Raw genomic sequence first — 16,747 nt, forward strand, 5'->3', positions numbered from 1 at the left:
GCCTGGAGTGTCCCTTTAAACAAGGTTCTGTATCAGTTGACAATCAAATTTACCCACAATCCATCAATAAAATCAATTTTACAGTAGTGAAACTGCATACATCATGGACAGTGAAGAACAAAATGGCTGCTCCCAGATATTGAAATTTGATACCAGGAAGAATATGGGAAGTGGTGACCAGCGTAACCCAGTGAGTACGGTGCTTGGAGTGTTCCTTTAAAACAAAATATGTCTGAAAATTGTATTGAAAATCATGAACACGTTAAAGTAGGCACTAATTAGATATATGGCTATCGGCTATCTTTGTATGGTACTTCAAGGCACATGACGAATGTGGAACAGTTTTCATTTTCCTGGCCCTCCTTTCAGTCATTTCCTCAACTGGGGTAAAAGGATTGATGCTTCATGTCAGCCATTTTTGCTGGTAATATCTTCAGAGCTGCCATTAGAAATCTTGGAACCCTTACAAAACCATTGGCCAGGAAAGGATGTCCACAATTCTAACTAAATAATGCTGGACAGGTTCGGGACGTAATCGGATCCCCACAACTAACATCGAATGGGACTCTTGGCCCATTCTGTCATAGACGAAACAGGTATCCCCGGCAGTTGGAAGGGAAGTTTACACAGTTTTGACCATGCTATCTGGTTGTGGCTCTACTGATATGAAGAAGCAAGGCTAATGTGCAATCTTGATGGAACAAGCTATGGTTATTTTTTATTTTATTTTTAATATAGGTATTTATGCAAGCACTAGAATTTAATATAAAAACGAAGGTAGCGCTAAGAAATAATTAATAATACAAATATAAAATCATATATTGCATTAAACCTTAAGAATACTATACTTGCACACATATCGTATATGTGTCAGTTTGCCCACAAAACAAAAAACGAACTGAATGCTGATAGCCATTGCCGTAAATTGCCATATAAAACAAATAGAGCTGCGATCTCAAAGTAACATATAGAAATTTGGCTAAAAAAAATCTTTCAACAAGAAAAACTTTTGTAGTAGGCTCTAATTACTACACGGCAAAGACACACTATCCCCTCCCCCACCCCAGGAAGTGTCAATCTTTCAGCCGTCCAGTGACGGCTGTAGGGAATTTTTCTTTATCTATGGAGCATCCTGCGGTCTTTCAGGATCCTCCATAGACCTCTGTATGGAGGATCCTGCAAAGGTACAGCAGTGGCGAGGCTCTTGGCAGATTAAGTGTCAGGAACAGAAGAGTATCGTCCAGAAAAGAATGGCTGCGTCTGCTAAGTAGAACTCACCTTTGACTGCACTGCATGGCCACCGGATCCCCAGCGGCTATGTCACCATCGGGGGTCTTTGCAAATTACGCAAAGTTCCCAGATGGTGACAATGCTGCTTTAAAATAAAACAATAAAAAATTTATTTACGTTTTTGTTTTTTGTGCGGAAACAAAATGTTTCAGGTATATTTTTATTTTTTTTCACTGCATTTGATATTCCAAAGGTTTACACCAAGCACAATGACCATTTCAGTGATTTCAAGAGGGCATGGTGCCCAGAGTCTGTATGTGCAGCATTTCACTATGAAACACTGCATATCTGCAGGTTAACCACCTCTGTTGCCGGGAAGTGCAACACCACCTCTCGCCGGTTCATTAGCCAACCCAGAAGTAGAGTTCGTGATGACTAATATCAATTCTGTGCAAATTTCTATGCTAACACTTTCATCCTATGAATGAGCGTCAGGACCAGAATCCACCTTCTGTGGCTCTGCCTATAAAGGAGCCCAGGAGCCCAGCAGGACTCAGATAAGAGGGAAAATGTTGAAAAATGATTTGACCCAATACCAGGAAACGGGGCCTGGGTACGCCTCACCTCAGTGGTCTGATTATGATGGTTACAGTAACCCTTTAAGCACAACATTATCCCATTAAATTCATAGAATTTGTCATTATGTTCAAAATCTAAAATATCATGATCCCCCCCCCCCAAAAAAATATTTAATTAAAATCAAACAGAAAAAAGACAAATAAATGCCGATATTGAAAAACAGTTTAGCAATGTAAAATGTGTGGCCCAACTTCAGACTCCAACAGTTTCAATATGTTCCTTTCAATACATTTCTGTAAACTTCTCCAAAAAAAGAATATGCAAGGAATCTCTGGCATGACCTGGTAAGAAAATAATCAAGGGGTCTGATTGGATCAACCAATACATTCAGGTTTATAAAAGAACCTCTTGAACCAAATGTGACAGATTTCTGGCTTAGTACGAGGTGTAACCTACATCAATAAATAAAGCTAAAAAAGGCCAAATGCATCAGCAAAAACAAAGACCTAGAATTATTTATACTGGATGCCAAAATACGACGGCAAATGTGTAACAAATTTCAAGCAAATATAGAATTGTTTAAAAATTACAAAGATGTTAAAGACATTCCTAGCACTGGGTGGCCAACTGGCAGTACTAAAGACATTACAAATATTTAAGCACTAGATTCAGTGGCTGAGGGTCATGGAAATTGCTGTCCAACACCTGCTGGAGAGGTGCTGGACAGCCCATAATGCAGCAAGAATAAGTAGATGTATGAATCGCGGTCAGTGTCCTGGATTTCATTATTATACAGGTTGTTTAATAACAGCCATCTCATCTCATTTCGTAAGACTAAATAAGAATGACAACTGTCAATTCATGAGATAACCAGAGAGATGTAAAAGGAATAAACTGTCCAACAACAAACCCTCTGTCTCTCTCAAACAAAGTCATAGCAAACTTTCGAAAAACCTATGTAGTAAATGTTCATGGGTTGGAACACTGAAGCAATATGTATAAAACATCATTTTGAAACTAAAGTTCTATAAGTAGAGAAGTGTTCATTCGATTGCCATGGTGACTGTTCATAGCGACTATTGCAACAGCTAGCACTTGATGGTGAAATACCTGTGACGGACAGCAGGAGAACCACATGTAGGAGGGTTCTCCTGCTTTTCACTTTTTAAGAATAGAGATTGACAGATAGGACAGAAAAATTGTATTCAATAGAAATATCTCCGAATCTATATATTTGCTATTACAAATGTATTGATGTTTTTATGCTGGTACATTTTAACAATTGTTACATAAATAATATATTTATTATATGTCACAGCCAAAGTTATAAAATAGATTACTTACCAGTAGACGACATCAAGAGGTGCAAAAAACTTCCTTTGAATTAAATCTGCAAAATATCGTTCGGTTTCCCGGCATGCAGTCCCATTTCCAATTGCAACTGTGTGGCAGCTGTAAATCACAAAATATAATGGGGATTTTTTCCAGAATAAACTAGATGAAAGCTTTAATATCATAAAAATTAAAGGGACACTATAGTTACCAGAACCACTACAGCTTAATGTAGTGGTTTTGGTGTCTATAGCATGATCCTGCATGCTTAGAAATGGAAACACTGTATTTTCCAAAAATAGAGAGTTTACATTATTGTCTAGTGACACAGTCATTCAGAAGGCCACTAGGGGTGCTTCCTATTTCAGTGCAGCACTGACATTCAGCACCTCCACAATCTGCATGGAGACGCTGAACGCTCCCCATACAGTTGCATTGATTCATGCACTGGATCGGCTGAAACCGTCAAAACTGATGATCTCAGCCACGGAGGAGGGGGGGGAAGCCTCAGTAAGACCAGCGCGCCGATGGAGAAAAGCTATATAAAGATATCTTTTATATTCCATTGTGAGGGGTCCCGGGATCTAAACATATAGTCCAACACTATAGTGTTAGGAATACAAACTATAGTGTTCCTTTCAATCATACGATAAAATAGGTTAAAGATTTACACAGCTCATCACTTGTTGGAAGAGATCTTCAAAGCAGACCTATGTTTAATTAATAATAACTATGACAAACTAACAGGGCACGTTTTAAAAATAACAAAAATATGTAATTCCCTTCCATGGGAATAAAAAGCCATCTGCTCTATTGATCATTACGAACAATCTCCAATTGCTTGAAAACGATAAATAAATGTTAAAAAATAGAAAGTTTTTTGGTTTTTTTAATCTTCTTGTTATTATGTCTGTCCGTGACAAACTTTTCTAGCCTATCAATGTAGCTGAAATAGTCTGTTCCCCTTATTCATTTTATAGCCCGACTATGCACTTTTTCTAACCCCTAAAGAAATATTATGGGTAACAATACAACAATCTCATTTGATAGGTTTTGGTTTCATAGATTTGCAGTGTTTTGTTTTTTTCTCCTTGTTTAAATTCCTTTAGTTGTGCAGCCTGTGCAGAATAACCCAGCCGTGCCTGCTTTTTACTCAGTGTGTTCATGGATTGCTCGCTGTTTTTCCACATATATATATATATATATATATATATATGCAGCTCAGTCACAGAGTAGTAAGAGTGAAGCTGTTGGCAGACAAGGAGGCTCATTACATAACATCTGACTGTGTGTCTGCCTGTGTTGTGGTTTATATGGTTGGTGCTATAGGGTTTATCCTGCTCTACCTTTAGCTAACAGGTTTTAATTTTCTATTTTATCCTAGTTATCGTTTTACATGGTCTGGTGGAATCTTTGTATTTTATATACAGTACACAGCCCGCCTGTTTTCAATGTTTTAAATGCATTTTGCTTATTCTTCTTTTCGTGACTAACCCTCCTGCGAAGCCATATTGGTTTTAATTTATTTTGTATTTTTATATCCAGTGGCGTACCTTAAGAAATGTACTTTTATAACATTAGTTTGAAGATATTTTATTTACCCTCTTTGATGATCTTATATCACAAAAAAAACCTTTTAATAATTAAAGGACCACTATAGGCACCCACTTCAGCTTAATGAAGTGGTCTGGGTGCCAGATCCAGCTAGGTTTAACCTTTTTTTTTTTTTTTATAAACATAGCAGTTTCAGAGAAACTGCTATGTTTACCAATGGGTTAACCCAGGCTCTAGTGGCTGTCACATTGACAGCCGCTAGAGGCGCCTCCGCGCTTCTCACTGTGATTTTCACAGTGAGAAGACGCCAGCGTCCATAGGAAAGCATTGAGAATGCTTTCCTATGGACTGGATGAATGCGCGCGCGGCTCTTGCTGCGCATGCGCATTCAGCCGATGACGGCGAAAAGGAGGAGGAGAGTTCCCCGCGCCGAGGGAGCCTGGCGGGGGAAAACAGGTAAGATTTAACCCCTTCCACCTCTTAGAAACCTGCGGGAGGGGGGCCCTGAGGGTGGGGGGGACCTAGATACCCTATAGGGCCGGAAAATGAGTATGTTTTCCTTGCACTATATTGGTCCTTTAAGTATTTGAGTGAAGCTGATATGGATTTATTTTCTGAGTTTATCCCTTCTCAGAATTTCGGAGTAAATTACACCTGTCTCTACCTGCTCCAAATTTCTCTAGGTGAAAAGAGCAGGGCAATTCTCCTAGTCTGTGACTCAAAAGACAGAAGACCCCGAATGTCATATAACTTTACCCTGGATTACGGAAGAAGGTTTCTCACAGTTGCACATTATAATCTGCTGTGAGGTCATGAAAAAATTAGATATACAGAAAGTATTCCCTGCACAGAAATTACTAAAATTTCATTAGTGGAAATTATGCGAATAAAAAAATAATTGCATAATATAGTAAACATTTTAAGGTAAAAAGTACCCCTAAGAATTAATACCTTCATAAAATGTATATTATTCATATCAGAATTACGTAATCAAGGTGAGAATATCCATCTGTTTTATTTTTACATGTTTATTGTGGTTATACTAACTACTTGTAAAAATACAAGTAAAATACTTTAAATAAAATAAATACATGTATAAGTCACAAATAATGATAGCACAGCGATAATAGACCATCACTTAAAAACATATGGAGCAAGTAAACAAGTCAGCATCATCTCAACACAAAAAATAAGTTATCATACCTGTAGTTATGTAAAAGCCATTTAATCTTCTCAGCTTCATGCATACCACGGGTATTGCCTGTGTGCAAATACACAACATCCGTGTGCAGTATCTGATCTAAAGAAAGGAAAGATAAAATCTATAAGTATATAAACATATATAGATAAAGAGAAAGAGCCGGACATAAAAAAAAAAACATTCATTTACTTGGGGAGTAAAGAAACCAAAACCTTGCGATTCCAGAAAAAAGCACCCGAGAATTCACAACAGAATCAAACTAAAATGTTTCTCACTAAACTCTGAAATTACATGTTGCTTTTAATGGTCTTCACTAATTCCTCGTTGTTCCTCTCCTCTACCCAATTTAAACGTTCACAGACCATACTGTTCAAGGGACACTATAGTTTAATGTAGTGGTTCTGAGGCAAGTCATAAGAGTGTTTACTTGAAAAGCCAGTAGAGGGACTTCCTGTTTGCAATCTTTAGAGGAACTATATTTTCAGACTTATCACACTCTGCATGGAGACACTGAACACTCCCCACAGAGAGTCAATTTGCTGCGCACTTACCTCCTAATACTTCCCTGTCAAGATTGATGAACACATTCAGGGAAGTGGGGTAACAGCACTGAGACCGGTAAAATCTACTTTTTAAAGGCGTATATTTTAATTCCTAATGATTTAGTGTTTCTTCAATAAACCAGACTATGGATTTCATTAAAAAAAATTTGGGTAAGCTTTTCAAATGATTTAATGATTTTAAAAAAAAAACTTTTAAAATGATATTTTTTTTCAAAGTATTAAAATGTAAAAAAAAATATATTTAAAAAAATCCAAATATTAAAATATTTTTTAAATGTTTATATAGTTTTAAGCATTTATGTAAAATATTAAATCATTTGAAAAGCCTATCAAAAAATATTTAATTGAGGCCTATTTTGTTAATATCAGATAACACATACATAAAAGGCACATTCACACAGAGCCCTATCCATCTCTTGTTCCTAAAAATCAAACTTGCTTGTTGAATTTGTTTGCTTTGTCTAGCCCCGCAGAATATGCCAACTTCATATAAACAATAATCATTATATATTGATTATCTCCTTGACAAGTGATACATTTTGACGTACAGTTATGTACCGTATATACTCGAGTATAAGACGAGTTTTTCAGCACATTTTTTTGTGCTGAAAAACCCCCACTCGTCTTATACTCGAGGCACTGTCTGTATTCTGGCAACTTACATTGCACTCTTGGGGGCTGGCAGAGAGGTGTTACTTACCTTTCCTGCAGCTCCTGTCAGCTTCGGTCCGGTCAGCTCCCTCTGCAAGTCTCGCGGTGTGAGGTCCGGTCAAGTTTCGCGAGAGCCGCGGGGTCAGAGCTCCGCTCGGCACTCACACCGCGAGACTTGCAGAGGGAGCTGACCGGACCGGAGGTGAGAGAAGGGAGCTGACAGGAGCTGCAGGAAAGGTAAGTAAACGCATCCTGCCAGCCCCCTCCACTGAACTGCCAATGCACTGGACCACCAGGGAATAAGAGCCCCCCTCCCTGGCCAGCTAACAAGCATGGAGGGGGGAGGAAAAAAATTACATAAAAATTTAAATGCTATATAAACATATATATATATATATTAAAATAATAAAAATAATAATATAAAACAAAAAAATATTAAAACAATAATAATAATAATGTAAAAAAAAATAATAAAAATGCCCACCCCCCACCAAGGCTCTGCATCACATACACACACACACTGCACTCATATACACACACACACACACACACTGCACTCATACACACACTATGCATTCATTATATACACACTGCATTAAATACACACACACACACACATACTGCATCAATTATATACACACACTGTAAATAAATATTCAATTAATGTAATTTTTTTAGGATCTAATTTTATTTAGGAATTTACCAGTAGCGGCTGCATTTCCCACCCTAGTCTTATACTCGAGTCAATAAGTTTTCCCAGTTTTTGGGGGTAAAATTAGGGGTCTCGACTTATATTTGGGTCGACTTATACTCAAGTATATACGGTACATACTGGCATACCTCCTACATTAATGTATTTACCATTAACAACTATACAACTGCTGGTACAGTTCAGAGCATGTGTCAACAGGCAAGGAAAAAACACACTAACATATGATTTTGTTCAATTGGTTTCCATTTACATCCTTGTACATTTAACGCATATTTAATCTTCTTTTAAATAAAAACTAAACATTGAGTTGGTTAATAGTATCTTTAAAAGGGACTTTAAAAAAATGTAATAATGAGAACTAGTAAGAAGACTAAATGTAGACTGGCAGGGTCTGGTAAGAAACAGAGTTAAAACTCTGAGAAATGTGTCTTGGATGTGTGATATTAAATGGGTGTTATATTGTAGCAATCTATATACTTAATTACGGTACGTTCATTGCATTACAATTTGGAAGCTTTTCGGGTTTTATTTCTTTGCGAGTTATTTTAACCTATCCTTGCAGATTTAAGAAGGTGGCCAAAATTAGAGCTTTTTCTGTTAAACATTCTAAAGGAGGGGAAAAAGTAATTTAAATTAGCTGACTCCTACCATAAAATGTGCAGATGACTAGAATACCTTTGGGTATATCTAATTTTCTGTTATACCTCGTGCCAGCAAAAATAACCAAATGTATAAATTATAAGTTAATAGCACAGAGGTGAGAGGTGAGAATAGACACACATACAAAAAAAGACGAAAGCTCTAAAAATTAATTTGGCTCGTACAATGTAGAGGTGAAACGTAATTTTCTAAACAGTGTTGTCATGGGGGGTTGTTTTTTTTATGACAGATACGCAATAAGATTAGAAAGTTTAACACAGTACATACTTCTTTGATTTAATATAACTTGTTACCCAGAGTAAATGTACTCACTAGTAGGCGAAATGATTGCTAGTTTGCAGCCATGTTTATATCCAGGATCAACGCCCATTATTGTACGTCCTCGCACGGGGTTTGCAAGCAGCAACTGACGCAGGTTTCTCCCAAACATCATAATGGACTCCTTTTCTGCATCTGACGTTAATTTTGACCTTTATTATAAAACAAAATAAAAATTAAATTGTTTTTGGAAGTTCTAACTTCATAAAATGTTTCTACAAAGAGTAATTATAATGACATTTTAACAGACTGCGCTTTGGGGGACAGTTTTACTTGAAAGCCAAGGGAGGTGTGAAATTGGGATGGAAGGAGCTGAAGTGGTGAACTCTTGCAAAGACCATTGTGAGTTTCATGATATGTTGACATTTTGGCTACTTTCGCGTTGGCTCCCAAAAAGTCAGATACTATCCCACTACTAAGTGGGAAAATATCCAGGACAGCACCACAGGTGTCTTTCATCAACATTATTCTGTTGGATCCAAAACAGATTTCAAGTACATTTAATCCAGAACCAAATGCAAAACCTGCACCCAGCTAGTACTAGACTATCAAATCTAACACTTTCAGACTAAATTAAAGGAACACAAATATGTACTCCTAATATAGCATTAAAACCATCATCTAGTCACCCTGCCCCCCCTTGTCTTTTCTAAATATGATAAAATCTTACCTTTTCTCCAGTCTGCTGCTGTGGGCTCTGTCCCTGATCTGCCTGCTTGGCTGACATCATCAGAAGAGACTGTCAAGGATTCAGATCATGGGCAGAGCCAGCACAAGCCAAATACAGCCCTGGCAATCAGCATCTTCTCATAGAGATGCACGGAATCAATGCATCTCTATGAGAAAAGTTAATTGTCTCCATGCAGAGGGTGGAGACACTGAATGGCAGTGCTGAAGCAGTGCCCCAGGAAACACCTCTAGTGGCCATATGAGGAGTGGCCAGTGGAGTTATCACTAGGCTGTAATGTAAACACTGCATTTTCTCTGAAAAGACAGTGTTTACAGCAAAAAGCCTGAAGGTAATGATTCTACTCACCAGAACAAATACAATAAGCTGTAGTTGTTCTGGTGACTATAGTGTCCCTTTAAATATTTAAATAATTTCAACAATTTCATAAAAAATGAAACTTGATGTTAATATAGTATTAATACCGTGTGAAAAAATTAGAGAGGTGTTTATAAGGCACAGGGATATATATATATTTTGGGTTTTTTTTCAAACAAATCTTCTTTACTGTCCCTTTAAAGGTTTCCTCCGGTTATCCTTTAGAATTTCAAACTGCAGATTAAAATGTGACCCAAATACCAAGAAAGTATCATATAACATGAGACATATTCTTGAAGCAGCTTAGGACACTTATATGGCAGGTTCCAGAGTGCTGCGTGCCAAGATATTTTAATATAAACTTCATAATCTTATCTGCATAAAGATCCTACAAAAACATACCACAAGGTGCCAAGTGCAACACCATAAGATACAGTACGTGAAAGATAATATCAATATCAGAAGGTGGAGTATAGAAATGCAATGAAATAACAAGTGTCCTGCTAGCCTACTAAATCCACAAAACTATGCGAATAATTCAACACCTGTCACTACATTATAAACTGATGAACTTATGTGTGCTGCCTTGCTGTATGCTTCCCAAATGTCTGAACGATCACAGGATGACTATTTTAACCCCTTAAGGACACATGACATGTGTGACATGTCATGATTCCCTTTTATTCCAGAAGTTTGGTCCTTAAGGGGTTAATGGGGTGCAAAAATCAATTGCTCTTAAAGGGAATATGTTGTAGTAAAAAATGCATTTAAATAGAGAAGCTATAAAAAAAAAAATACAACAACATTATGCCAATGATATCATTATAAATGACATGAGTGATATTTTTATACATAATATTTTTTTCATTGCAAATTATTCACGGACTATACTGACCATGAAAATTTAAGGGACAGCAAATGCATAACCAGTGAATACAAATGGTTGGTCAGCAGAACATGAGTTTGAAGACCTAAGTTGCTACAATTCTCAATACATTGCTTCCTTATATGCAGGGCCGGCGCGTCTATAAGGCGGCACAAGATTTCAGTGACCGGTAGGAGGGAAACTCTCCCTCCTGCCAGGCCACCTTCTGGACTCCCGGCGTGGCGTGCGGCAGTGGTAAGATCAGAGACGGCGAGGGAGCTCTAATCTCCCCGCTCTGCTCCCTCGCGCGCCGTTTGCCCATGCTGCGGGAGCCGGAATATGACGTCATATTCCGGCTCCCGGCATCAGTAGGCAGCCCGCAAGGGAGCAGAGTGGGGAGATTAGAGCTCTGATCTTACCACTGCCGCACGCCGCCTAGCAGCCCCACTTGACCCCAGGGACAGATACATCATCCACACCAGCTCTCCGGGTAGGGAGGCTGGGTGGAAAATGCTTATTTATAAAAAATAATAATTAGTGAATGTATGTGATGTGTATGTGTGAGTGAGTGTGTGTGTCTGTGAGTGACTAAGTGTGTGTGTCTGTGAGTGGCAGTGTGTGTGTCTGTGAGTGGCAGAGTGTGTGTCTGTGAGTGGCAGAGTGTGTGTGTCTCTGAGTGGCAGAGTGTGTGTGTCTCTGAGTGGCAGAGTGTGTGTGTGTCTCTGAGTGGCAGAGTGTGTGTGTGTCTCTGAGTGGCAGAGTGTGTGTGTGTGTCTCTGAGTGGCAGAGTGTGTGTGTGTGTCTCTGAGTGGCAGAGTGTGTGTGTGTCTCTGAGTGGCAGAGTGTGTGTGTGTCTCTGAGTGGCAGAGTGTGTGTGTGTCTCTGAGTGGCAGAGTGTGTGTGTGTCTCTGAGTGGCAGAGTGTGTGTGTGTCTCTGAGTGGCACAGTGTGTGTGTGTCTCTGAGTGGCAGTGTGTGTGTGTCTCTGAGTGGCAGAGTGTGTGTGTGTCTCTGAGTGGCAGAGTGTGTGTGTGTCTCTGAGTGGCAGAGTGTGTGTGTCTCTGAGTGGCACAGTGTGTGTGTCTCTGAGTGGCACAGTGTGTGTGTCTCTGAGTGGCACAGTGTGTGTGTCTCTGAGTGTGTATGTGTGTGTGTCTGTGAGTTATTGTAGGAGTGTGTGTGCATGTGAGTGTATGTGTGTGCATGTAAGTGTATGAGTGTGTCTGTCGGTGTATTATGAGTGTGTCTGTCAGTGTATGAGTGTGTGTGTGTGTGTCTGTCAGTGTGTGTTTGTGAGTGTCTGTCAAATCAGTGAGAGTATGTTTGTCATGTAGTCTGTGTGTGACTATCAATGTGTCTGTCAATGAGTGTCTGATCAATGAGTCTGTGTCTGTCAGTGACATCTGTGTGTTTGTCATTGACTGTGTGACTGTCAGTGTGTATACACCACTGAGTGTAGTGTGGCGGAAGGAGCGCGGTACAGGAGCTTCTGTTTCCTGTACCCGCCCAGACTGACAGGAGGTGCTCACTGAGGGAGCATTCCCTGTCAGTCCGGCCGGGTACAGAAAACTGAAGCTCCTGTAGGGGATTTGCTCCGCTCGGCAATGCTACAAGAGAAGTAGGAGACACACCAGGAAGGGGAGTGTGACCACTAAAGTGGTGGGGGGGTGCACCAAGGGACAGGGAGGGAATGGGAGAGAAACACCAAGGGACAGGGAAAAGAGGGGGGAGGGGAGAAGAACACTAAGGGACAGGGACAGGGAAGGGAGGGATGGGGAGGGGAGAGGAGAGGGGCTGATTAAAAGGCACATAGGTGAAGATGTTTTTTGGGGGGGGGAGGTGGAAAAATGCATCTTCGCCTATGTACCCAAAAATCCTTGCACTGGCCCTGCTTATATGTGTCCAACCACTAACCTTCACCAATGTATTAAAACTGCGACAGAGTCAAGGACTATCTGTAATGTCTCAGAGAAACACTATAATAATTCATTTTGGTCCCTTTTTTAGCTTATTTGCATTGTCTTGATAATTAAGTGTACATAATTGAAGGGAACTCTTAGAGTCACCTATTGATACATGTAGAGTTACAATGTACCTAACCTCTTTCTACTTTAGATAAGGATACCTACATATTTTATAGATTTTATCTGTGTTCACATTAGGTGAATCAAATGTACATTTTTATATAGAAGTACATAAGAAAATGTTATAAAAATCATCCTGTTTAATTGAATCACTAAGGGTGAAGGAACAATTAGGCATTAATATTCAGTACGGGAATGCATTTAAGTGAAAGCCCCTTAGATGTAATATGTAGAGAAGTAACTATAAGTGAACGCTCAAGGTAGTGTTAAGTTTGTTCCTTTATTGATATTGTTTCTTTTTTCATATGCGGAAGTAACACACACGAAAAGGAGGCTTGGAACACAATTCACGATCAGCTGAAACCACTGATGAATCGGCGAAAGAACAGGTGAAATTTAAGCAGCACGAGGAAGAGATATAAAAGCAGGAATCCAGGTAGTTGGAGGATCATATTGGACCCAGCTGAGGAAGCCGTTGGAACTACGGTGAAACGCGTTCTGGGGAAGCTTCAGTGATGACCTTATGCCCATTAGAGATATCATTAAGTCTTTGATTTTATATTTGGTTTTATACTATTCACTCAGTATGAGATTTTGTATTTATATAAGAAATAAAGTTTAAACTATAATTACTTTGGGCTGTCGGTTCCTGCATACAGGCGTGTAGTCCTTAACTACACAAAGTGCTGTGACAGAGCCGAACGGAGTGGCTCTATGTTTGTGAGTATATATCGTATTGAGTATACATAATTATCTGTGATCTGCAATACTGCACCATATATACATTCTATTTAAGTCCTAGAAGACACATAATTAAAAGAAGGGGAGGGTCGCCTCTACGAACCTACACGCGCTTATCCCTGAGCTTGGGGTTAAGCTCAGGAGAATGTGAGTGCATTGACTGTTAGCCATATAATAATATATAAGTATAAACGTTATCACACTATTAGAGGTTTTTAATTCGCTTTATAGGTGCATTCTGGAACACATATTCATTGTGGAATTGTTACCAGTACGAATACCCTCTGGTTTGGCTCAAAAAGAACACCATATATGTATGTAGCGCTACACCTTTATTTGTTGTTGGGAAACACTATAATCAGTTTAGAAAAAAGTTGCCTGAGAGGGGATATGATAACATTATACAGATATATCCGGGGCCAATACAAACCATTGTGTGGAAATCTATTCACAAACGGGACTATACATAGGACACAAGGTCATGTGTTTAGACTGGAAGAAAGGAGATTTAGTCTAAGGCAATGAAAAGGTTTTTAGTTTTTTTTTACCGTAAGAACAAGGATGTGGAATTCTCTGCCTGAGAAGGTGGTTTTATCTGAGTATGTACAGATGTTTAAACAGCAACTAGATGCATACTTGCAAAAACAGAATATTGAATTAAATAATTTTTTAACTGTCGGGTAATAGCTTCTTAATGCATGGATAAATCTGACTGCCATTCTGGGTTCAAGAGGGGAATTTGTTTTCCTAGTTTGTTGCAAAACTGGATTGTTTTTTGTTTTTTTTTGCCTTATTTTGGATCAACAGCAAAAAACAAATGTGAGGAAGGCTGAACTTGATGGACACATGTCTCTTTTCAGCCTATGTAGCTATATAACTATATGACCATGAATCAAAACTGGGTTTTGACTAACACGTCTATGAATAACTTGATTTGGCTACTCTTGTAACTTGCTGTAGTTTAGCAGGATGAACATGACGCTAACATTAGCTGGTAACAGTTTTAGGTAATCTACACAACTGTTTGATAGGCAACGACCCAGGCAACCAGTGAACAAGCTGCAAGCTTCACATTGCAAATGATATTGTACAGCGCTGTGGAATTTGTTGGCGCTATATATAACAATAACGATAATAATAATAATATGCAGAGAAATAGGTTTCCCTTACTCTTTTTATTGAAATGATAACATTCCCACTTGTCCATGCATAGTTCAAAGGAAGAAAGATATCATTATGTTGCAGAAACACTTTTGGAAATGTAAATACCAATTTTGTTTTAATAACGGTTCTGTGATTTTAATGAGGTATTTATTGCGCTAATCAATTTGCATACCTGTATTCTCTGCAGAGGAGAGGATAAATAAGACGTTTGTAAGAATCATCAACGGAATTATGGAGTATTTTCATTAATTCTGCTTTCGCATACTGTTGTGGTCTCCACCTTCAGGAAGAAAAACAAAGAGCAAAAAACGCAGAATCAGTAAACATCATCGAATGATACACGCAGATAGCTCAACGCATAGCTAGAAGTTGAGATAGTATCCCAACAAATAGGAGTACTTCATGGTGGAATAAATAATCATATTGTCTACTTTTCACAGTGAGCATTTTTTTTTGTGACAGCCAATAATAAGGGGTAGTGATATTTGATGAAGTACACTATTTTTTTTATTTTTTTTTTTAACACATGTAGACTCTGAAAGGAACACGGAAAGGCAGTGCCAATGACCTGTTAAATATTTATGACCGTAATTTAAATAATCAAAAAAGGGGGGGGGGGGGGAGAGAAAAAGAAGCCTAACACTTCTTCCAACAAGTAAAGGGGAAATGGAAGAAGATTTAAAAAGAGTAAAACCAGAAATTGCGGCTACTAAAGAAGGATATGTATCCATAAATGGGTATTATACCACTCATTGCTAATGAAACTGGAGCTGGATTTGAAAGCTCCCTTATATGCGAGTGGGCACTCAAAGTTTTATGTTGTGCGTGCATCTGCCATGTACCAAGAAATACTGCACTATTGGTTCTCTCTTTTATGTACCCACGGCAATATCTCCCAGCTCTCTAAGAAGCCAAAACACTTTTTTTGCGGACTATTTTCCATGGACTTGTTTGGGACGGTTTCCCATGGACGTTTTCATAATTTTCTAAGTATATATACTATTGTATATTATTAGGAGCAGCCTGTCGTGTTTTGCGGTTTGTAATTTATGACAGTAATGTTGAGGTCTGTTTGTTAAAAAGAAAAAGAAAGAAAGCATCACCCTCTTTAATGTGGCTCTATTATCTGAAATTTTATTTAAAGAAAAAAAAAAAAGAGCTTTCTTAAATATGTTTCAAAAATAAATAAACGTGGTCTTCCCGTGGACATAAAGAGCACTCAATTAGAACAAAAGCTGGCGCTGTCTGCAGTCTTTTTTTTTCTATTCTTTACTTTTTTATCATGCAACTTCAAAAACGTACTATAAAGTAGGATATATTAAAATAATATGAACCTAAAAGAGATAATTAAAACACACTTAACCTATTACATTATAATGGTGCGGTTTTGCTGGAGAAATGGTCATCTAAACTCCAGGCCTAATCACTGGACAAATGCCAAGCGTTCAAAGTATAATATAGCAAAAAGTTAAAATTTTAAAAAAAATAAAAATAATAATTATAATAATAATTTGACTCCAAGCACCTTAACCACGTCAGTGATTTGAAGTGGCCATAATGCGTTTGCTAAGAAACGCTGCACATACACAATTTAACCCCTCTGGTGTCGGACATATAGAAGAGGTCGAAATGTTGCACATTGATTCTGTCTTCCAATAAAACTGCTGCACAAGATCATGAGTGTCTGGACCATACTCTTGTTTTATCATTGGAATATGTGGTAAGCAAGCCCCAACACTGGAAGCACCAGGACCACTATACGAGTACGGATCCCTCTCTGTTTGGACATGTATCTCCAACTCCAGCAGTGTCAGTGGAGGGTCATTAGCCAGACCGGAACAAGAGTTCCCGGGTGCCTGAACTCATTAATGTGTAAGGTTGGCATCTGTCACCAGCACACACACCATCAGCCTGGCCTCCCTGATGTCTGTCCTACTCAAGAGGTAGAGGGATATCAGTGGAGGAGGATCAGGCTACATGGAGTGTTTTAGCTTTTTTTTTGCATAGGGGGCAAGGTTGGACCAAAAACTGGATTTTCTTAAAACACAG

The 16,747-nt window shown here is 38.6% G+C and overlaps 1 protein-coding gene across 1 annotated transcript in view; it reads right to left on the reverse strand.

The window, feature by feature from the left end:
• SRBD1 (S1 RNA binding domain 1) overlaps nt 1-16,747 on the reverse strand; it is a 134,835-nt gene that overhangs the window by 88,183 nt on the left and 29,905 nt on the right. The window contains exons 12-15 of the mRNA XM_063443913.1: nt 14,871-14,978; nt 8,795-8,952; nt 5,899-5,995; nt 3,154-3,261 (exon numbers count right to left, since the gene is read on the reverse strand). Coding sequence (XP_063299983.1) covers nt 3,154-3,261; nt 5,899-5,995; nt 8,795-8,952; nt 14,871-14,978 — 471 coding nt within the window. The remainder of the gene's footprint in view (nt 1-3,153; nt 3,262-5,898; nt 5,996-8,794; nt 8,953-14,870; nt 14,979-16,747) is intronic.

The sequence above is a fragment of the Pelobates fuscus genome, chromosome 2 (assembly GCF_036172605.1).
Source record: "Pelobates fuscus isolate aPelFus1 chromosome 2, aPelFus1.pri, whole genome shotgun sequence".
Lineage (NCBI taxonomy): Eukaryota > Metazoa > Chordata > Amphibia > Anura > Pelobatidae > Pelobates > Pelobates fuscus.